General features: G+C 36.9%; 1 protein-coding gene across 1 annotated transcript in view; it reads right to left on the bottom strand.

Moving 5' to 3' along the window:
- FTO (FTO alpha-ketoglutarate dependent dioxygenase) overlaps positions 1 to 25,565 on the bottom strand; it is a 206,129-nt gene that overhangs the window by 128,025 nt on the left and 52,539 nt on the right. The window contains exon 7 of the mRNA XM_059824804.1: positions 9,521 to 9,645. Within this exon, the coding sequence (XP_059680787.1) occupies positions 9,521 to 9,645 (125 nt within the window). The remainder of the gene's footprint in view (positions 1 to 9,520; positions 9,646 to 25,565) is intronic.

The following is a 25,565-nucleotide window of genomic DNA, read 5'->3' on the forward strand; positions in this document are numbered from 1 at the left end:
TTCTCCAACATTGCACCCTCTTCCCTCTCAAATCCCTTTCCCTCCCTTCCTTTCCTCTCCTCCAACCTCCCCCCTTCAATCCCTCGCACACACATCTGGATTTTGGGATTATCCATATCTCCAAATATAAAAAGAAGGGCAAATACCTAAAATGCTTTCAGGATGGCTTAATACGAAATATTTAGACCTTATATGCCTTACAATAAACATCCCGTACAGCTAGCAAGTCATCTACACTGGAGTGGATACATTGATTGCCTTACATCTCCTGAGCACTTGTTCAAATCCACCTTTACTAGGTGGTCAAAAATAATTCTATTAAGAATATTCTTCAGAACTCAGACGGACCAAGTGTTGACATTACTAAAGATGAGAAAATAAAAACATGAAAATGTCAACTTGCTCAAAAACAACTGGCAAAAATTTTAAGACTAGTGTCTAAACTTGTACAAAAAATGCTCTCCAGCACAATTTGGAGTTAATCTAACTCCAGCACATCCACAGGCATAACTGATGGAACCATTCAGCTTACCCCTGTAGAAAGAGTGGAACACCCTCTTATTAGCAGCTCTTAAAATTCTCAGAACTCTCCTTTTCCAACAGAATACTCTTTTCTCCTAGTATTACTGCTTTTACTTGAATACTCGATAGCCTTTTCTTAGCTTCTCCCACAAACTCTGCATTTTGAGAGCCTGTTTCTCAGTTAATGTTTCTGATACATCTCAAGATACCTTTTTGTTTCAATTATTCCTCTCCGTTTCTAATTATATCACTGATGTCCACTGATGTTACTTTAACACACTTCTCACCCATGAGTCCTATCTGCTCCACCACCAACCCAGGCTAGATAACCTCTAGATTACAGCAATATGGAAATATAAATGAGTATTGTGAATTACCAGTAAATTGGGATGCTGCATACCTCCAGAAGTGTTCTCAGTTGGCTAAGCTACTCAAGTAACTTACAGTATGATTTTCTTCTGCTACTACTACATATGCTTTAAGCACTGTTCCCATTTGGGGCTGCTGTCATTTACCAAAATAAGACACAGAATATGAAAATGAAGCATGTTATGTAACAGGTTCCCAAGTTCTCTGTTTTTACAGAACATCTTAAGCATAAGAAATGCCAACTTCCTTATTTAGCTACTTTAAACATAATCATAGTTTGTAATTTAATAATTCCATAGCAATGATACAATAAGAATTGAAAATTCTGACACAATAAACAGCACAAATAATATAGCCAAATTAAACTGTTAAGATGCCAAAAAGATCTCATTAGTAGTGAAAATAAGCAAGTAAATTTAATTCCGTTCTCCAGTTCATCCTAGTTTCTCTGATTAGCTGATACACCGCCAACCCATTCTTTGGCCTCCCAGTGGATTGCACTTCTCTCTTGTCCAATGCTACCGACACTGTCCAGTACTTTACCATGGCTCTCTCACCAGCATATCATTATCTGTGTAAGATGCCATAACTCTCAGCGCAAGCAAACTGTACAGCAATGCAACAGACTGACATTCTTCCTTTTGCCCACAGTCAGCCATGATATTCATTGGCTTATCACTACCTCACAACCATGGTCTAGACTGCTTAGAGCATTGACAGCGTCTTGCTCAGTTTCTACATCCATTTAATTTTTGGCTGCTCCGAAAATGCCAGCAAGGGTACCAATTAGTGTCAGCTGTAACAGTTGCTTTATGTGATATACACACCTGCCTACTAGGATTGGAGAACCAATGCATTTTACATAGGCCATCAAACACAGATACCCAACGGGAATAATCTCTGGCACTATCTACCCGAACCGTATTTGAACTGCTGACCTGAAAACAAAAGGCTTTGTATTTCATTACCAACCCCTGTAGCCATCAAGTTCTATATATGTGGAAAAACTTTAATAACATAAGGCTGACAGCATTTAAGACTTAAATCATGAACTTATGTAAGCATCTGCTCATTCACGCCTCATGCTATGACATAAGCACACCATTTGGCTAGGTAAACCCTTTACGTTACCCTCTGATTTTTCTATATTAGTAATATATACAAATTATTTAACACAGAGCCTGCAAATTAAATTTATTTAATTCAGCTTTATGGCAGATAAAGCTGTGACAATAATGGTACTAACAACAATAAAGTCCTGTTTGGATAAGGCTTCTATTATTTTACAGAAGAAAGAATTCTATCTTTAGACTCGTTTGACTTTAAATGTTTCGTTTTAGGCAAAGTTTTAGTTCATACTAAGTTTGTGAGTATTTTTATGGACATGTTACATACCATGACATTAGCACAATTTGCTGAACACAAAGGAAAGTATGGATTGACATTGCAGAAGAAAGAAACCTCAGTGGATAAAGCAAAACAAATCTATGATAATTTTTCATTCTCTGGACCAGTCACACTTTATCCCTAGTTTATAACACCAGGTCTTTAGCTACCAAGGGCAGCTACAGAGCACTGTACACCACACTGAGTTCTCCCAGCTCTTCTCCTTTTCCCCTGCCTCTGGCAGACACCATTCTCTCTTACAGGAATGGTGACAGCTGATGCTAACGTTACTTTGTGGTTCAACTGTCTGATGATGTGGCTAACACTTTGTCTCCACAGATTACAAATTTGTCACCTTTGTGATCTATTCAATCTCCAGTATCCTGCAGCCTGGACACGCAATAATCTCCATTTCCAGCATTCAGATCTCCCAGCGGTAGTGAGCAAATCATTGTCAAACCACTGCAAAAACACCACTATCTTTCTTGTACTGCAATCATGAAAGCTTACATAAATAAGGAAATGTCACCCATGCTGACTTTAAAAGCCTGTCCAGGTGAAATAAAGTCAAACCTCTAACAAATTTAGCTTAAAAAAAAATATAAAATAGTCAAATGCATTCTGATAGAGTGGGAAAATTTTTATCACTTTTAGTTTTGGAAACTTTAATTGCACTATAAATAATGATTAAATTTGTGTCATTTGTCGGTTTCGGAAGTGTCACTGAATCATCTTTTGAAAAATCCATCTAACAACAAGAAAAGCGTGAAATCAAAGAATTTTGATTTAGTAGTTATTTGGGTATGGGATGATGCATCTCTTTACGGTTTTCAGAAGCGGAGCACTAAAACTAAACTAAAATGATAAAGTAAACCCTCAGAGTAAACAATCCCTACAAAGTGCCTAATGAAAGAGTCCGACACACACAAAAGCCACACACAGGGCTGAATTTCTGCAACTTTTACCAGCCTGCCCTATAACACCATTCGTTTGAAGTCCCTACACCAAGTAACATTTTTTGCCCCATATTTGCTGTGTATATAGTGACATCACAAGGTAAGAAGCAGCATTTTCTATAAGTAGCCACAGCTTGTAAACATCAAGTCTTTTTAAGGATAAAGGGTCAAGACAGTTTCAAAGGAAATAACAGTGGTGGTTAAACAGCAGCATTTAATCAAGCAGTATTTCCATTGTTCTGTAGAGTACTTGTACCTATTGATCCCAAGCCTGCTGCTTCAAAGACTCCTCAATACAAGAAACACAGGTGAAAGACAGAGGCGGAAAACAGGAAGGGTCACGAGAAGCAAAAGAAGTCTGGTAATAAGCAACTGGAGAAAAGTCAAAGGTCAATCAAGGCAGCTGATGTCTAAGCACAACTACAGCAGGAGACCTGACAACTTCATTCAAGTTGCAGTGTTTTCTCCATTCATTCGAAAGCTCTAAGGTTGGTTTTCAGTCTGCCTCAAAGCATCTTCCTGAGTAACATACAGTATTCAGCATTACCGTCTAAGTCACAACGTACATTTACTTTCTGAAAAAATGTTTTAGGTTACATACTGGGTGCTGAACAGTTGAATTTTCTTTTAAAGAGCATACACACGCACACACACAAAATATGGATATCAAAGAATGCAAATATAATCTTCTTGTTTTCCCCCCTGTGATTTCCAAAATGCTGAACAAAATTTTTTGTCTATGCTTGTTGCTAACTTACTGACTATCTATTCCAGCTGACACACATATTGTCCAGAGAGGACAATTGTTCCAAAAAACCTGCTGGAGATCACACAGCTGTGTGCACCGAGATCCTTACTGACTTCAGAAACATGGATGTTGGATTCCTCAACATGAAAAAATATCTGTCATTCTAATGTTACACAAAACAACCACAAAAGTTTTAAACAACTCAAATACTTTCCCCCACTCTCTGTCAGACTTTGATCCCTCTGCAACTGGTCTGTTAAATCTTTGGAACTAGTGTAGCTCCCCTTGCAGTAGTTTCTGAAGAGTTCACAATATTTCATATAGTTATCATCTTGGCAGGCCTGTGAGAGTGTAAAAAATTTCAGTATTTGTCAATGAGTCTTTCGACCAGTATTACCACATCTCATTTCAAAACTAGCATTTAGTGAGTTCCTGAAAAATACACAAAGTCTGTGACAGAAGGAAAAAAGCTGCTCCAGTTTTCTCAAAGCCCATGATAACTTCTTAACCCATGGACTTTTCTTCTGTTACAGAAGGAACTATGTTCCTTCTTTACATCAACACCACTTTCTCCTCCTGGAGCTTAAAAAGAGTAAAATCTACCTCAATTACCTTCTTAGATATGATCTAAAATTCCAAGGTATAAAGAGGTAAGGCATAAGAAAAAAAGAATTAACAACTTCTTCAAAACAGAAAATAAAATATATAAAAATCTTCCTGTTTGTATCTCATTTAACAGGCATACTATTTTAGGATTCCACTCTCATTTTCTTCATTGTTCTTCTTATTATAGAACCTAACAGTGTTATCATAGATTAGGACTCAATTGTCACATTGTGTACTTATAATTTAAATTCCTATATAAATATCCACGTAGTAATCCAGATTTCACTGCTGAGAGGTAAGACTACCTCAGTAGTATGATAAGCGTTCACTGTAGCTAGAAAAAAAAAATACATACCTTCACATTGTTATGTCAAAATTGTGAGATCCAAGAGGGGGTTTGACAAAGGCAAAGAACACTAAGGAAATGCTCAAGTTTGACTTGAAACCTGAAACTTAGACAATTTGCCATGAGTAAGAGGGTCTGTTTTGAAGTGTTGTGCAAAGATGGAAGAATATAACAATTCTAAAGATACACAGTGATCTGATCTACAACATGTTACGGGTTGTAGAATGACCTCATAAAACAGATTTTTTTTTCATTGTGTTATTTCATTGAGCCAAGGTTTTAAGCTATTGATTCTTACAAGATATAATCAATTAACACTTTTCTGCTGTTTATCTCATGAACCAGAAGAATTTTCTGTTTACTTTGGTCCAAACTATTTATTGAATGTTTATTCTGTTTTCACTATGTCAATTTGTCATTACATGATGGCTTAGAGAGAACTCTTGAGATATCAGAATTTGACTAAGTAGCACAACTATGAAAATACAACCATCATAAATAAAATTATTTTTCCTATCAAACTTTTCACTTCATTATGTCTTTCTCCAAAACTTTACATTTTCCATTACCTGGCTGAATTTCCCCTAAGGGAAATGGTGCAATTTCACCCAGGGAAATAGCAAAATGGACATCAGGGTCTGCACCATAATAAAACCATTTTGGAATAATAAAATTTTTGCATGAAAAAGACTTATTTGAGTAATGATTTAACTAACCATGTCTTTTCCTAGCAGTTAATAATTTCAATGTAGTTAAACATTATCCTTTAAATTAATCTATTGTTGAGTTCTTGATGACAAATTAGTTTGGCAGTAAACGCATCTATATGAAAAATATAGCAAAAAACTACTAGCAATTAAGCTGAGCATGTTATGCAAGCCTTAAAGACAATATTATTATAACATCATACAATTAATCTTAGAAGGAATAAGGGATACAATTTTTATTGAACTATACTGTCTGGTTCTCTTGGGCATTTACTAATCAGGAAAAGTGCAACATTCTCTCCTGAAATTCAAGTAATACCCCCCCCACACACACCTGTTTCTCTATGATATAACAAATTCTCTGGTTCCAGTTAAAAAGTAAAATAAAAAATGTCAATAGCATCATCAACGGGCTAAAAATATTAAGGCCTTTTTTGAAAATGAATCAGGTGCAGATATTGAACTGTACTTTTTAATCCTTCGTCTCACTTTTCAAATGATAATTTCTTCCACAGCCACCATTAAATCTTGATCTATTCCAGCTCTCTGTATGGGTCATTGATTCTAGATGTACCATGGTTATTTTTAAATGTTTCCCTTTCGTAGAGAAAAAGAGGGCTGTCTAGAGCCAGATGGGTAACTTCACACTTCATTTATCAAACCCAATGCATTAGACTCCACCCTCTCTTTCCCACTATTGCTGTTAAATTTCCATATAATTTGGTAACAATTTTCATTATCATACAGTGACCCTAAAAAGTCTACACAGGATTGCATGGTTAGTCCAAAATTCACAGCTGTTCCCTTTACCCTCTATTTGTTACAGTAGAATCTAAGGTTCCCCTTACTTTAGAAGCTGAACAGTGACCTTCTACAAGCAGAGGTCAAGAAGGGGTCAGTTCAAAGGGCTAGAGCAGCTCTTTAACAGCTATAACAACCTGTCCATCAGGCACTATCATGCAGTATAAACAAATCTGGGGCTTTAGAAACTCTGGACCATTTCTGTTAACGCTTAGAGGACATTCACCGAGTCCTACCTGAAGTATTTTGGATCACTACCACTCAACATAGAACAACCTGAATCCCTAGAAGACCTCCTCAGATACTTAAGATACTGATGACATCTTTGAGTCACAAGTATATGAAAGGGCGAGCCATAACATTAAGTGCACTACCATGTGTTTTGGACTATGGAGCTGAAATAAAAACTTAAAGAGTAATTTCAGTTGGTTAATAAGCAGAAACACTGGTACTGCTTAAAGCAAATAACGCAAGGACATGCTTTAACCAAGTAGATAACATACACGTATCGGAACAGTTCAGATGCCTTTCTCCAAGAAAGGCTAAATTTCTACAGTTGAATCAGTTCGTATTAACAGTTCCCAGCATGTATTTTTTTTTATTTAAGGTGTCAACGACACAAATAAAACCCACCGAAGAACAGAATACCTACATAACTCTACAAAGACCAAGTGCAGAGTAAAGTTTTTGGCAGCTGCCCTCCCTTCATTGACCTAAATTTCTTGAAGTTGTACTGTTCATAATGTGCTCTCTAATGCACAATGTAAGGTAATTAGAGTCATCTGTATTTAACTTCCAGAGGAAAAAAATTCTATTATCTAATCTAGCTGATCCCCTGATAGCCTGTTGAAAGTAAAATACTGTAACCTATTGCCTGCCCTTTGACAAGTGCTAATTATTTCCTGTCCAAGCACATTTTTCTCATGTAATTCCAAAGTACACAATAGACTGATCTCTAAAACATGGGCAGCCCTGCTAGTACCACGGCGGACGTTTTATAACTTTCACCACCGTATGCTTGATGGCTACCACAGCCAGTGCTTCATTCCAGACATCTAGCTGAAGCTTTGATGAAGTGAAGTGAGGTGTACGGTAACAGTCTGTTTATGCAGATCATATGGATGAGACTCTCAGATAGGTCACTGGGATGGGAAACATCAAATGGAAAGAAAAAGGATTATGGATATTTAATACTCAAAGGACACTTTCTTTCAGAACTTTCAATGCACAATGCTCTTGAAATGTTCTTTCAGGTGTTTAGTTTTACGGAGGCCTGCACTTTGTCCGCTTGTGCCTCTCCCCACCCCCAGCCACGAACTTCAGCATTTCTGTGTCAGAGACTAGACTATGTCTACAGCTGCACCACTGGCTCCAGCCTCTGATTAATTTGTGAGCAGAGCCCAGAAAGACTGTAACCACATTACTTTTAAATGAGCCCTGATTGCCATGATTTCTGATGACTCTCTATATTAGGAAATTATTGTTAAACTAAACGAACACGAAAAAAATACTCCACTCATTAAAATCGTTTAGCTTTTTCCTACCTCTAGGAAGCTTTCTATTCCTGTTCACAACAAAGATGCACGTGTCCCATGGAAAAGCCTTAAGTGCTTTCCTCCGTTTCCAACGTGGCCAAACCCTTTGCATTTTTCAGTAAGCATGGTGATGGAAGGCCCCCCCGCCAATCCCTTAAATTCCTCCAAAAGGAAGAAACAAAAGCCACATGACAACATGAACTATTTTGTAGACCCAACTTATTAAGTTCTTGTCCACTCTGAGATCTTAACTGATTAGTATACAAATAAACATTCCATACTCATAAAAACACAGGCTTATAAAACACAGCCTCTAATTTGTAATAATAATTGCTACTATGTAATAATGTTTAATTTTTAGCTAAAGCTTCTAAAATGTTTCAAGTCCACTCACTGTAATTATTGGGAACAGCAAAAACACCCAAAATGTCAGACCCAATATCTACAATTAACTTTTTAAAGTCAACGTCTCAGAATTTTCAGGAGCTTTCCAAAACTATACACTAACAAAACACAGAAGAACTCCCTTAACTGGAACATTTAGTGCAAGTAAAAAAATCATGCCAATTAAGTGCTAATTTTGATTAACAAAATCTCATTAAAAAATACTTTTGACTAAAAACTGTATTTAATTGTAAGCACAGGACATCTCCTGGTTTTAAAGGAAAGCTGTACGTTTGGTAGAAAAATTTCATAGACTGTTAGATATTTTATGTAAATACCAGAAATAAGGGAAAAGAAGAGATTACTAAATGACTATAAATTTATAGCTTTTAGAAACAGACATGAAAAAAGGTGACATCAACTCATTTAGCAGCCAAAGAGAACGACACCAGGTGGCATATGGTGGAAATCCTCTTTTTTGAATTCACGTATTTCTGAAAGAACTAGAAGTATAATGTATCTGTAGTTTCTGAAATGCATTCATTTGACTACATTCCAGTAATATAAACTTTTTCAAATAAAAGCATTAACAACTTTTTAAAACTGTTAACAACATCACCTGATTTATTACCATGGCAATACATTCAATTTAAGAACCCAAGTATAATAAAAGTCACACGATGTGAACTCTAGCAATATGTACATGTATGCCAATCTCGCCCAGCACAACCCAGCTAACACCAGTAGGACACCATGAGAAAACGTGAGGATCATGAAGAAAGCAGACAAGAAGGGCATCTATTAGCATGGCAGGCCAGCAAGGAGTATTGCTTACATTGTTAGCAATATAAGGAAAACCTTACGGCACTTAAGGTGATAGCAGTCCTCAAAGATGCATGCTGCCTATCAAGCTATTACCAATAGATTGCACTATATAAGCACAACAAGGGAGCATTCTACCCCTCAAAGTAACTCTGAAATCAGAAGCAGAAACATTGACTATTCCATTCAAGGAAAAATAGTATTTGAACAGTAAAAATTTTGAATTTTTTTTTTTTTTAAATGTCGTCTTTCCCCCCACCCCAAGTGGATTTATAGGAGTATATTTGATATACTCATTTCTAATTTTATTATTTTACTATCTTTCTCAAATTTCTCACCTTGCTGTCCATTCTTTACGCAGCCTTTGTCGCTCAGTAAGAACTAGCAATAAGCAGCTGATGGTTTCATTCCTTTGTTCCTCAATTTGTTTCTCTTTTCCAACTTCAGAGAGGACCAGGCTTGTCTTAAAGGGAAAAAACACATAAAAATTATAATCTAGAAATAGGAAACAATGTGTAAAATTAATAAAAAGCCCATAAGCAAATAAGGACAGTAAATCAATAGCTTTTTTTATTACAGTTCCACTGCTGACAAATCAATACAGTAAATTATGGTTAGAAATGGCCACCATATATTTGGTATTTAATCAATGTACATGGCACATAAGGTAAACCTTAAAATCTCATTGCTTTAAGTAACACAAGACATTGTGCATTCTAGCTCTCATTTTCTTGAGACATAATTATTTTCTTTTCTAAATATTTTCTTGTATCAAATCGTATCAGAAATGTTTCCCTCAACATAGCATTCGTTTGGGGGATTTCCCCCTCCCCTTTGATCCTTGGTGAAGCTGAAGTAGAAAATACCTGTTTGCACTGTATTTTCTGAAAGGAATTTCTGATGATGTCCCCATGTTCTCTTTATCATGAAATATTTCAAGTAAACAAGTAGTAAAACTTTTTTCATTTATGGAATAAATTAAAAATTGCTAAAATATATATATACACACACGCAATGGATTTAAGTCATTGTGGAGTAGCATCACACCCAGTCTCTGCAGACCAAAAGTTACTGGCCTTCCCAAATGTTGTGTTGACAGTTAATGTTGATGTTACGAAACTGCAGATCTTCTTATCAGCCTTCATCCACCCAGCAAGCTAACTCCAACTCCCTCACTCCATCTTTACCTTCAACTACTAACTTGCCCACCATTTTCTCCTCTTCTTTTCCTTGTGCTTCCCTATGCAAGTCTGCCAGCTTGGGAAAGAAATGGCACATGCTGATGGTCACACCACTAACGTGCAAGTCGACCGGTGTATATGAGCTGACTTGATGTGCAGCAGTCCAACCACAACACAGAGATCTAGAGTCGATGCTGCAGTCTTTTCCTTCATTGAAGATACCATATTTGCCTTTCTCGCACAAACCAGCCACTGATTTTCACTTAACCATCTTTGCTATTTTAACCTTCGGCCGCATGTTCTGCAAACGTATCAAAGTATCTGAAGTCTGTTGGGAAGAATGACTGAATAGACAGAATGCTTGCACAAACCTAGCTTTTTCACAGAAAAGGAGGCAAAAAATATGTTTCTATCCTAAGCAGTTGTGGAATTGAGTTTGAAAACACAACTCAAATACCACCAAGAGCTGCAATTGCTGCCCCCAGCATGGCCTCTCTTATAGGAACAACATGACAAAAAGACGTGGCATATTGCCTCCTTTTCAACATCACGTGCACATTGCATTCTGCCCTGCCCAAACGTATAACCACTAAAATTCCTCTGGGGATTCTGTGAGATAAACGGTTGTTATTATCTTCAGTTTGTGAAAACAGGAAGATCTATCCTTGGTCTGACATGGTTTTTTTTTTTCCCCACAAGAAAGAATAATATGCGTATCACACACTTCTTAAGCTATGTCAAGTAAGCAGTCACATTGCTACTGCCATGGTGGTTCCAAGAAACAAGCATGACAGGGAGACAGAAAATAATTTTATTACACCAACATCAGATGATAAAGACCAAATAGCACCTTCGTCCCCATCTCCGAGCTCTATCAGTTGGCCTACCAAAAGTCATTACCCCGTAATATGGGTCTTAAACATCAAAAAGAACATTTTCTTGTAAAAACCCAAAAACGTTCAAAACTCTGCCAATACAGATCACATTCTTGACCCTGCTTTGACATTACAAAGCAAACAAAAAGCCAGAGAGTATTTTGAGATAAGGATTCCCTAACATGGGTTTCCCTTGCACTGACCTACAACATCTTTTCCACAAGCTCTAATATCTGCCAACTTCAACAGTCCTGATCTTACAGCCTCACTTCCAGCAACCGCACAGTTTAAAGCAGGATTTGAAAGAGGACTTCAGCATATGAGAACGTACTCACATGAGATGAAGAGGAATTCTTTAATTGATGTAAATTAACAGGCCTTGTCATTCAGAATAAATATACGTATTAAGGCTTTAACTTTTGTATTTACTATGTGCAAGACTTGACACAGCACTATATATTATAGGATGATCAGACTGTAGCCATACAGCTAGGTCACACAGTACACCAAGATTTCCCTTTCAGAATCCTTGGATGGCCTTATTAATCACAATGGGATAGGAAAATCCACTGGTGATAGTGTAGAAGTCTACTTCTCTCCAAGACTGCAGAAAAGCCCTAAGTTTAATGATGCTATGCCTCACAAAGCTGAAAGTATAGTTATTTGCAGGCCACAAGCATCAAGATCCCTTAAATAAGTGATTCCCAAAGCACAGAGCATGGAGAACTGATAGTTCCTAAAGAATTTTCAGTTAAAATCTGATGAAAGAAGGATGTGATTAGAGTATTATCAGTCAGAGAAAATGGGTGACCACTTCTCCAAGTATTCACAATCACATAATGCTTTTGCATGAATTCTGATGGCCTGGCCAAATTGCAACTTTGGTACCGAGTTCCACTATCTAAAGTCCCCTCTATCTACAGGAACATAGTAATTCTGGAAATGGAACGTAATTTAATTTTTAGTGAGCAAACAATTATATTGCCCCAGCCCTCTGTTAACACCTTCCATTTATGTGGTGATGTACACGGTTCAAGTCAAACTCATAGTTTGACACTGACATCATAAACGCTTCTTTACTGAGCCCTGTGAGTACAGTTGCAGCTACCTGGAGGGTGAAATGGTACTATTAAGCAACATACAACAACAATACGTAGCAATTTAACTGATTTACTTGTTTTCTAAGAGAGCTGAGAGCAGTAAGGTTATCCAGAACGCGAGTGCAGGGCTTGATATGTAGCTTTTATAAAGGCATTTCTTAATCACTTGCTATTCTTATCATCTCAATAAAAATCCCAAATCATAACAAAAAAAGCAGCATTCTAGGTAAAATAATATTATAGAGCACGTTCCTTTGAAAGTTTTCTTTTCTATGTAACTTGTTTTGGGATTTATTTTTAACAAGGGGATTCAATATATACCTTGACTGATAAAGGTCAAGGGTTCAAGAAACTCGGTCAAAGATGTTATCAGCTGGGAAAGCCATTTCCTCACATCAACACTGATAAAAATCCATCAGAAACCCAGCCGATACCACCCCTGCTCTAAAGGGCAGGAATGACCTTCTTTTGAACATCGCTATAGTTGCACATCCCATCAAAGAAAATCTGACCTTGCGTCTCAATTCTTTTAATGTTCTTTAATGACAGATAATTGTCTGCAGAGGCCCCCTTTGCCCAATGCTGAGTGAAGCCTTCACATTTCTGAACTGGGCTCAACACTGACTCAGTGTTTTTCAGCACCCTTGGCACCGCAGGACCAAGAATAAATAAACAACGTAACCAGCCCTACAGCCTGTCTTATCTCATCCTTGTGTTCACAGAGATTCTTGAGGGTGGTAATGTTTACAAATTGTTGAAACTTTCTTTCTTCTGCTTCCTGAGCTAGCAAAAACATATCCTGGACAACCTAAGCAACGAGATTACACAAATTGCTTATCACTTGGGGGAAGCAACTTCTTGTCTCATTGGCCAGCACCTCTCTTTATTAAGAAGCACTGTTAATATTTTCAGCAAGTCTTCCCCATTTCTCCTTAGAGATCTATTAATGTATTTAGGGCATTTCCTTGTAAATCCCAAATGGCATGGTCTTAAAAACAAACACACAACCCACCTATCAAAAAAGCCCAAAGCTACATACGCATAGATAGAGCGGTTGCCAATGTAGTCTTCTATGTTAAGGATAGCATTTAGGAAACTATACCCTTTACCTTCCTCCTGGTACAGCAGCAGAACTAAATCTAGTGCTCTACTGACATACCAGGCAACAGCCATCAGAGCATCTTCTCTTATTATATGAGAGGTACTAAGATAAGATTCTAAGAGACCAATACAATATTCCTCTCATACCCACTGACAAAATATATCAGTGACATGGGACTGAACAGAAACTTATAACCAAGTCTTACTATTCGCCCAGGATACACACTCAAAATTAGATACCTTTTATAAGTCTTAACAAAGCTAACCCAGGTATTGTAACAGGATTACAATAATGATTTTTTTTCTTAGATACACAGCAGAAGAAACTACATTTCAACATCAATAGGCCACTACCCTGCTTAACTGTATGTATCCTGGGTGAATACCAAGCCATGCTTACAAACAAGCAAGGAAAAGCAAACTCTAAACACTCCGAAACCAGCACTGGTACGTTTTTAGTCTTTAAAAGCTAGATTTTCCTTCCTTCAATACAGACCTCTCGAGGAGACAGACTTAAGGTTAGAAACATTGTCTAGCTGGAGACATGAAGCCTAGAATTCTGTCAAACAAATTAGCCTTCAGTCTGAACTAAAGTGGCACTTGGGACAGCTTGTCTCTTGGTTCCACTTTATTGGGTCAACAAATCAGATTTTTCACTCTGAGTTAAGATTTAATTTACTCACCACCAGCTTAAATAGGATAAGCTTCTGAATCTTTAGTAACCACTTCTACTTTATTATAGCAGTCATCTTTCAATAATCAATAACTAATACAGAAAGGAAAAGCAAAGTGTAAAATCTGTAAGCAGGGCTAAAGTTTTCACTGTCGTTCTGTAGCTTCCTTGTTATTTTTGTAACTTTATTTTGCTCTTAGTGCAAAAACTATCCTAATGAAATTCTGTAAGACTAGAACACTGTGCCTTTTATGGGGGGGGGCGAGAACCTGAAATCTATTAAGTGATGTTAATTTAACATGTCATAACTTTTACATGATAAAAAAAGCTAGTAATTGCTTACAAACCACTGCTCATTTCTTCTTTACTTTTAAAATTTTTACTTAAAATATAAGCAAACGCACCCATTTTCATTGATACGATGGAAGCAGCAGCCAGTATGGTTTAAGTTATCACCCAGTAATTTGGGCACATTAAACCCAATTCTCTGCCTTTTGTTTATTAATCCACTATGCCAGATATCACAGTTTCACTCAGCAACCCTCATGTTTTGGATGATATTGAAAAATGGCTCATGTTTGTCAAAGAAAGTAAAAAAAAAAAAAAGGTAAAAAGGAAAAAAGTGTTGTTTATAGAAGCCAGCTGCTCTGGCTTCGGCGCCAGCAGCTCTTCATCCTGCTATTTTACGCTCGCAACCCCCACTGCCCCCACTGGCACAGGTACAACTAAATGTTGACTTCAATGCTTCAGAGAGCACTCAACTGATTCTGTACATGATTAATTGCCAAAGACATGGCTGACCATATGGAACAGAGAAAGCATCAAGTAATTCATACTTCTGTATATGATCATTTGGCCCCTGTTGTTTTAATGTACAGGAAAGAGCTAGTATAGCACAGACCTGGTGTCTTGCCCTTGACAGCCCATTAAGAAATCTCAAAGCACCTAGTTGAAGTTATGCTGTTGGCTTTTCAATAGCAGCCTAATAAAACAGAAGCAAAGCTTTCCAACTAGTCTTAAATCTTTCACATACAGTACATTAACCACTACTGCTAAAACAACTGGTTTCTTATGATAGGAAATGGGATTTGATTTCTAGCCTCTGCATACTTACTGAAAGCCTTTTTCTGACCTTTGGAGGGTTTACAAAATCATTGTTCGTTTTTCCTGCCATTTTCCTAGTTTCTTGCCATGGTGATCCTAATAGATTTGTTTAAGGTTCAGTACATTCTACTCTTACTAGCTGTTACATGCAAACTGTACAATGAAGGTAGGCTCATGGGAGCAGAAAGGAAAGAAATTATTATTAACTGTTTTCTTCCTGAGAGTCAGAGAAGTCACTGCAACATCTAAAACATAATTTTCTTTTAAAGAGCCTATAAAACAAAACAAAAAATTCCTGAAAAGAAGCAATATACTAGCGTGTGCTTTCTTTTATCAGACTGGAGACAAATCATCAAATTTCATTTGAGAAGGAAGGACAATTTATTTTAAAGCTGTAGTATTCTCAAGGATGTCTGGCACAGAGCTCAATGAAAAGAAAAAGGTGCAGACTTGGAATACGTGTCAGTATCATTAACTGCTTTATATTAGTTTTATCTACCGTTAACATCTTTTCAGTCATATGCAGTCAAAGAAAAATGTTTAAATAATGTTTCCCTGTCGAGGCTCTTAAGATGACAGTGCTAAAAAGTTAATCCCCATCCTCACAGGTTTTCTGGCAGTTTTGACATGTGTTGGCAAGGATGTATTTGCTGGCACCTTCCATTAGAAAATATTTACATGGAGTTTTCTTGTCTGTGGATTTTCTAGCTGTGTAAATGGTCCTCATGGTCTGACGGGCCTTATGCGGGGAATCCTAATCACTGGACATTCATCAGTGGTAATTTCCCAGGCTACTGAATTCAGCTAACATTATTAATACTCCAACAGAATACATGAATAATCCACAAGCCAACATAAAACTCCATAACCGTTCTGGTTATTGACGGGGCACTTCCAACATTAAAACAGTTTGTCTGAGTCAAATATTATGTCTGTATTTAAATAAAATATAAAGGAATAGAGATTTTTATGAAAGACACGTAATTTTTGTGGTTTTGTAGGGTAAAAAGGAATGGAGGCTCAAGTTTCTGGTGTGAAGCCATTGCCACAGAGATTATATATTCTCCCCTACCATTATATTCAATGATGCACATCTAAACTAAGCAAGTACATAACCCAATTATAGAACAGAATGCTTAAAGTTAGACATATGCTTAAGCTCTATATACAAGTCTACGTGCATTAAAATGTGGGGACCCCTGCCTGTCTTTGAGGTATTCACTGCTGACAACAAAGGATGAATACCTGACTTGATAGACGAGTAGTTCGACCTCGAAAAAACCTACAGAGAGTAGATCGCTTAGACATTTCCAAAGAAACTTTAGGTCTTGTCTACCCTAGAAAGTCGTACCATTTAACTACACCTGTGGAGCTAAAGCAGTACATTTTCTAGCTATATGAGTTTAAAGGTCATAAATTAAACCAGGCAGAGCTTATTTGGAAATAACCATTACCTTTATGCCTATATAAGCGTATTTATACTAGGGTCTTGAACCATACATTTAGAAAAAAGGAATCCAAACAGAAGTCATGACCAAGCAATTTTTGGTTACTCTGGCATGCCAAAACTGAATGAATTTCCAGTGGAGGGGAAAAAAAAAATAATACCTTTATTACTGGATGATTCACTGCAGTTATAACAGATCTCTGAAAGATTTTCAATACTCAGTTACAAAGAAGAAAAAAAAAGTATAAAAATCAAGACTTTTAAAATATTTTTGCTGCACTAATCAGTTTGGCAATGTTCTAAAGGTGAAGTATAACCATCTCATCAAGAAAGAGCAACCAAACCACTCAAGATATTTGGAATAAGAGTGGCTTAGCATCTTCAGATGTATGGGTGAGTGAAAGGTTACACTTTAGCCACATTCTCCCAGAGCATGGCCCCTCCACCTCTGAATCATCAATAGCACAAAGACTGAAGCAGGCCTACCATGCATAGTGGATTATATGAAGTGTAAAACATTGTGGGGGAAAAAGCTTTTGAAAGAAGTCAGGAAAAAGAAATCACGCTTGCAAGAAATCCAGCTGACAGGCTAGTCCCTAACAAGTGAATATGTTTGAAAACATTGTGAATGCAAGAAAAGAACACGCCTTTTGTTTCCAAATCTACAGTGTGTCTTTACCCCAACTGTTGCCTGCATGGCTGAACATATGTTTTCTGAACAAGAACTGAAGCAGAAAGTGTTCTTTGTTGTAATTCACTCCTTTGTATACACCTCCCTTTTCCCATTTTGGTCACATGCAAACAGTAGTTACGCTGAACACTTAAGTTCTGAAGGACTGCACAGCAGTGTATGCTTCAGTGATTATTTATTATTGCTGAAATCAGTTGAGCTAAGATGCAATACAAGGCTCACTTCACCAATATGCGCTCTGGACAGCTTATATTTTGCAATACTGAATCACGCCGAGTACAACCTGCACAAGTTCACTTAGCCAGCAGACAGAATTTATCATCATCATCATCAACAATTATGTGCAGTTCTAATAAGCACTGAAGAATCATACAACAAATTATCTTACGCATTCAAAAAGAACTCAAAAGATAACCCTATAAGTATAATTTTCTTAGCATATCAAAAATAACATCGTCAGATATTACGAATAATTTGGGAAGGGAGAGAGGAGAGGAAAAAACGATGGGCTTCAAAGCCAGCAGTAGGTAATACCACCTCACAAACACTGAAATGAACTCTAGTTTGACTTAAATACTCATATAATTTTACCGATTCTAATGAAATAATTCTACATGTAAGCAAGGCTTTGCTTTGATTCATCTAATTTATACTGAAGCCCTAATATGCTAAGCTGCACACAAGCTTCTCTTAAAATACGTAGAGATGCAGACTTACACCAAAATCTCCAAACTAGACACCAGGTCCTTGTAGCACTCAAAAAACAAACTGGAATCACTAAACATAATATTATTAGTCACACAAAAATTATTTTTAAACATCCCCAAACTATGAAGAAAGACTGAAAACAGTGCTAGATTCTGAATTCATTATTGCATATTTATTTGCGACTATCTTTTAGTGTTTAATTACAAGTCATATTACTGATTTCCTCAAACAGCACATCTTAGTACCAAGTTAGTATGGAAAAGCCTGGAACACCAACATTTTCCTCCCGTCACTGAAACCACTACCTGTTGCCATGAAGCCACTTACTGCCTTAGCCACAGCACTTTCTAGCACGATGTCTAGTAAAAGTATAGTTGTGCAAGAATTTGGGATGTATTCCCAGTATCATTAGTTTTATTGAAATAATTTAAAACACAGAAAGCCAGGTTACAGAGTGGATTAAACACTGCAGAATGAAGAAACTGCAAGCCACCATCAAATGAAATAGCAAGGCACTTATGTCCAGAAGTGCCCGTGGACATGCTTTGTCTAAGACGCATGCCACAGCAGCAGAGCGATTTAGTACACATGCAAGATAACCGCATACAGCTGAATCATACCTTCGAATGACATAAGGGTTTCAATGCCTTCACCGTCTTCATAGTACTGTAAATGCACCCGGTGTGTGCATATCCCTGTGAGAATGGGACTTCCATGATGTTGTTTCAAAAATGAAGTTTTGTCACATTTGGCTCAAGTAACAGCTTCACTACCCCCAGTGACACCATGGCACACCTTTATGTAGATTTAAAATTCATAATCGTCTAAGTGCAGTAGTAATACTAGCTGTCATGGCAAAAGGGACAGAAAAAAAATTTAAAGCACGCCCCTGGGAAGGGCATAGGAACCTGATATATTACATGTATTTAATGTATGGGGAGTATGGCATGGTGAAGCAGCAAGGAGGATACCACCACCCACTACTAAAGGGTGATGATTAAAACAGCATTTGGAAACAAACTTCTTCGCAAGCTATGATCCTTGTTCCTCAACTGAAATGTAGGCAATCCAATTTCAGTGCCTTATCCTCCTCCAGTTTTGTTATAGTACGTAACTATATTTTTACATAAAAACATGTGCTAGGCACTTCATATATAGGCCATGCAAATGGTGATGAGCTGCCACTGAGGGTGTGCAGTGTAAGGGTACAAACAAATGTAATATACTACCAAATTTAAAAAATGGGGGACTGACAAAGGAGAACATACAGAGAAGTTTACTGATTTAACTCTCATCAGACAGTCACCCATAATATGTACAGTCACTATTTCAGATGCAGTACTTACAGTAAATACAGATCCCTTCTGGGGGGCCAGGCAATTACTTATTTTTACTTTTCTTGCATCCAGGGTATGTTTAGGAACAAAGTTTTGCACATGTCATCCTGACTTATTAGAGCATAAAGCTACAAAATCCTGTAATATAGGTACATATGCCACCTATATATGGATACTAATTTCCCATTACGAGCAATAAAGGGGAATATGTCTTATTAGTGTATACAGGCAACACAAATCTTACACTTACAAGAAAAAAGATAATTGCAAACTGAATTCAGTAGTCCAGGTACACCTGCAATGCTAAATAAGGCAATGCTTCATTACAGTTAATACATCTGCTCAAACTTACAAACCTGTAGGCTCAAAAGAAACTTACACTTTTTTCCACAACTCTCCTCCTAAATTAAATTAGACAGAAAGTAAACTTTGCCTAATCCTCTGTGTGCATGCCTGTATACTCTTTATACAGATCTACACAGACCAGGGTACCACACAGGTAGCACACCTGCAGTCACAGCTTTTGTCGCATCCTGCTTAATTGCGGTATGCCATCATGGGGTTGGAGCATTAATCCGCAGTACACGCAGGCTGATCTCCACTCCTTCCAAGGACAGGTCACTTCCCACAGAGGTTCTCATCCTCTTGTGACGCTGACTTGCCTACCTCCATCACGCCAGGAGCTCAGTAACATTTCTTGCTATTTATTGTTCTTTTGAATGCGATGTATCTGTAACACCTACACTTTATAAACCTCTTAATGCAAACTATAGCCAGTTATTGACTCTTCTATTTTGACAGAGTTGTGTTCCAGCAAAGGACCATGGCATGCACTGCACTTCTGGGACTTCAGATTTGGATTCTGCCCATGTTTTCCTTTCATCAGAGAGATCGAATGTTATGGCTATATGGATATGACAAATATCAACATGTCAATAGTCCATGCTATCAAAGTAGCACTTTTCTTCCATTAACATTCCATGATATCCCATATGGGTTTGTTTTCACTTTATTTTGATTTTGGGGGAGGATTTTTGCTCTGTTTCACACTCTTAGGAAGGGAGCAATAAAGTTCTCCGTAATTAGTTTATCTCCTCAGGAGAAAGAAAATAAAAAGTTCATTCTTCATCCTTAAAAGGAAGATTATCAACTAATTAACCCCACAATTAAAAGTACACACAAGGAAAGAACACGGAAGTAGCTGAGGGCCAAAATAGATCAAGTTAAGAAAATTTTAAAATTTACTTCCTGTCACCTACTAGTGCGTTAAAAAAATTCCTTCTGGAAAGTTCTTTATTTAGAGTCTAATCAAGTTCTAAATGTTGTCAATTTGTCGTATTCATTTTCCATGAACATTCAAGTATTTATAGATGAATACCTGAGAAAGAATTTAAAGCTTGAGTGGCCGACTACTTGAAAGCTTCACTATATCAAAAGTCATTATATAGACAATTTTCATTAGTGACAAAGCATTCAATCAGGGAAAATAAACCTTTATCATATGATTCACATGCCTAACAAAGAAAAAAAAAAACAAACAGCATGATCAACAGATGACTGCGAATATACACACATTGATTACTCTCTGAACCAAAGTCACGTGCGGAATATTCTGGCAATTGAACAGATAGGACATTTGCACAATGTGGTCACAAACTATGACAATACAATTTGGCAAACAGAAATCACTGTTACTCTGTGACACCCCGTAACAATACACTGCACTGTGACATGCACAGCTCCTGCCTTACCATCCGCTAATGTTTCCTTCTGTAGGCGCGTGAAATAAGATAGGGGTTCTCAAGTTCAGCTGCAAAGTCCAACTTAAGAGAGAGGTCAAAGGTGGCTGACTAATCACCTCTGCACTCTTCGAGAAGGATCAGTTAATCGACTAGTAAAAGCTAAAGCAATGTCAAGGATGTATTAACACAAGCTGGCGAAGCATCCTTAACAGACACGTAATGAGTACATGCCACAATGGAGAAGTTCTCCACCAACCTAAGAAGGCAAGCTTTTGGATCTTCTGGGTTGCTGCAGAAATGAAAAACAGCCATTTGTGGAGGAGGGTTTGACCTGTGTTCTATCACACAAAAACTTCTGCCCTGGAAGATACATCATGATGGGCTATACATCTCCATTTCATGTCAATGCCTATCTACTTCACATTCTGCTTTATTACGATGCTATAGGGCAAATCACACTTCACAGCATTCAAAGTCCACAAATAAGAGATATAGTCTACGTGAACAATCATCCAAACTATTGATGTGGTATATATAAATATTTCTCTTCAAGCTGAAAACATGTTATTTAATTAAAAAAAACTGGTCTCTCTCTTCAATATTTGGATTCTTGAGTTTGTGTTCCTTTTTTTTTTCCCCCTTTTTAAATTTTTATTTAAGATGTTATTATGCAATCTTTTTATATATACTAAATCAATTTTCAGGGATACCTTTACACTGATTTAGGAAAAAATAAGTTAAAACATTTTCATTAGGATATGGACTGCCTTTTAGCAGTAGTTGATTATTTTTTCGCATTCATCAATAACTCTGTTGTCAAGAAGACTACATGCTGGAAGACTTATATTTGTTGTACCACTTATTTACAGTCTTAAAATGCTATACATTTATCTTTTTGTGTTTCACAAAAACATTTCTTAAATGCTTATTAACGACAGAACTACTCTAATATCAAAATACCATTATGTGCTTGAGTGTGAAATAATCTTTCAAGGTTGGCAGATATCATCCTGTTTAAACCTCTATGACTAGTACAATCAGTTATTCTCATACTGGAAATGTCACTAGATATAGTAAGTTGCTCTCTATATAATAGCTATGAAAAAGAATTCAGAAAGTTTAGATGAATTGTAAGAAAATTAAAACCCAAGACATAAAATTTCTGTGTCCAAAGCCTAAGACCATAGCAGTCATTATGAAGAAAAATAGTATTTTGATAGTCATTTGTGAAAGCATGTTATTGTCACAACATTTTGGTTTTAACATACGGCAAACAAATACCATGAACTTAAGCTCATGCTGAAGAGTTTTGACCTCAGGGAAGTCCCTATTTTTGTCTCAACTGCAAGTTGGCAAACAAAACCCGATTTTCTATGTTGATTAAAACAATTTGAAAACCAACAAAGTACTATTCCTACTAAGCTACAACTTGTATTCAGAACAGTGTTCTGCTTTGATAAGCATTTATAACTGCTTCATCTTCTAGTGATAATAGTTTTCCCTTGCCTTGTTCATTCAGTGCTTAGACATTCAGTACACACGGAGAAACTCTTGCATACAGCCCTCTTGGATCAAATTCATCACACTGGATGGATCACAGCCACATGTGTATACTCTTTTCAGGTGCTGGTATAAATCTACGTTTCTCAAAACCAGACAGGAATCAAATTGTATTCATGGTCCAAAATTATAACCAAATATTAAAAAAAGCAAACAACCCGGAACAGAGATATTCCAAAAAACGGGCTCGATTTTTGACACAGTGCAGCACTTAAGAGCATGACTTCAACTTTTTTGGCCTACAAAAACAACGACAGATGCCAACCACAGATTATAATCAGCACTGGGTTTGAAATCACCTAAAATCTTGGGACTCAGGGCCAATTCTAAGTAATGAAAACCAAAACAATTCCTAAGATTTCAACAGTATTTTTCCTCCATACATCAATGACTACAGGTAGAAAAGCACAAGAGTTACTTAAAAATCCTGAAACCATTTAAAAAGGCTATACTTTGTTCATTTTTTAATTGATTAAAAGCAGTGAGCATACTAATTTAATTTGACATTTTTAGAAAGTCTTAATTTTAAATCTCTACATCAACACACAAACATCAACTGGTAAATTGTTATGCAAAGGGTTTTGGCTGGAAGAGAGCAGTTCCAGCTTTGTTTACTACTTTTAGGATATTAGGGAAGGAAAGAGGAAAAGCCTCTTCGTTTTGTATTATTTGAGGTGAATCCATTGGCTCAGTTAAAAAAAGAAAGAAAAAAGTACCACAGGTCAAAAGAACAAAATGACACACAAAAATCCATTGCCAAACTGGCTGTCGGTTGGATGCACAAGAGTAATGCTAAACAACTGTGGTATGGAGACAAAATATGCTTTCTTTAAGACACTTTTACAATAAGTTATTTAAGCCTTGTGAACAGCCTTGCCTTGCACCAACCCCTCACACATTAATGAAAACAAAGGGGGCCCATTTACATTGAAACCGTGCAGTGGGGTTAAGCATGTGACCTTAAAGTATGGTGCGCTTGTGCTCAGTGGAAAGGTTCTTGACAATATAAACAAGAATTACTGCTGTTAGAGAAAGGGAAGACAATTAAAAACAATCTAGGATGCATGTTGTACAGCTGTTCAAGTTTCAGCTACATCTGACCTCTAAAGATGCTACGTGCTTTACTTCAGAAACTTAAGCCATTTTAGTTTTATTAAAATAAACCTTCAACAAAAAAATGAATTTCTATGACAAACATGAGGTTTTATATGAGTAACACAATGAAAATTGTGTCTTGCTGGCAAAACATGCCATCGCTGCAGTTAAAAAGATGTTGTGGTCTGCACATCTCTTTCCAATACTTAAGTTTACTAATAGCTAAGCAAAAAGGAAATCTTTATGAAGAACGCTAAGAAAGCCTGTTGAGAAAAAAACCCAACTGTTGTTGAAACAAAAGGGACTTCCACAGGTCAAATCCCATAATCCAATCTGTTTGACAGACCTTTGTGCCCAGGCAAAAAACCTGGGTGATTTCAGCAAAACTCTGCAGGCGCAGTGTCCCGATATAGATCAAATTGCAGGACCAAGCAGCCACAAGGTTTTTTTAAGCTTAATTTTGGATACCATTGATTCCAAACGCAATAAAGACAGACTGCAATTATGGTTAGTATTTTCTTTATACATGCCTACGAATTTTCTAATAACTAAGAAAACACTTAAATTTTAAAGTGATAAAACAAGCTTTTTTCCATCAGCCACTACAACTAATTGTCCAAATATTGTCCTTAAAAAATAGGGTTATAGAATAAAAACTTCTGAGAAAATAACAAAGATCTTGGCTAAGTTTCTCAAAACCACAATTTTCCTGCTGTTTGATCTTTGTACAGTCAGCATAAGCCACTGAAACTCCTCCACAAATGAAAGGCATTCATGGGAAGCCATCAGAAAGCATTGCTCTTCCTCTGGGACTCAGGACAATAAAAGAAAAGTTTGTGTCTGCCACGTGGGCCTACGATCCAGCTTAAATGAACAAACCATTGCAATATCCTTCGGCTTTGTGAAAGCGATACTTCCTACTTTTTTGGAAGAAAGGAAGTCATATATAAACAGAACAAAGGGAAGAGGCAACACAAGTAGAGCCTCTCATAATAAATATTACAGTGAAAGTTTTGCTCATCAAACCAAGATTAAAAACATATTTTAATCTCCCAAGTTTTATGCCTTTGATGTATGTTGAAGAGGAAAGCTTATATATTTTGTAAGATTTACAACATTTCTAGTGGGAGTAGCTTCGTATTTCAGTTTTTCCCCTGTTTCTGAAATTGAGACTATATTGGGTTGATTCTATCCCTTAATGCTGTGTCATATTGAGCACTTTAGAGAACAGAAGTTAGGATGTCCTGTGGACTTTTTTTCCCCACAAATAGGCTAGTGTTCCACTGAGCAAAGCACTGCAAACTTATTATAGTGGTGTAATGGTAATCTTTGAAACTATGAAATACTTCTTAAAACGCCAGCTTTCCTAGACCACAGGGAAGTTCAAATATTAGCACTAAACTCCACAGCATAGAGAACCAATAAATTGCATTTCTTTGTGGTGCTAAAATTAGGAGAAGGTTATACAGCTTCAGTAGGAAAAGTGGTAATTTATTGTCCGTAATTTCGCCACTACATGCCCACAACAGCCTGATATAACACACGAAGCATTAATTTTCACAATTACAACACACAAAGCATAAAACTTATGCATCAGGGGCTCCCTTTATAACATCTTCTATTAAATTCTGCACAATTTTCTTGCCCTCCCATGCAACCTTTCTGCGCAGCTTTTCTCGTTCTCTCTTGATATAGCACCCATTGCTATGACACAAGGACCTGCACTTAAAATCACATTATCTTACTGTAACACAGTCAAATAGATGCTC

The sequence above is a fragment of the Gavia stellata genome, chromosome 15, assembly GCF_030936135.1.
Source record: "Gavia stellata isolate bGavSte3 chromosome 15, bGavSte3.hap2, whole genome shotgun sequence".
NCBI lineage: Eukaryota > Metazoa > Chordata > Aves > Gaviiformes > Gaviidae > Gavia > Gavia stellata.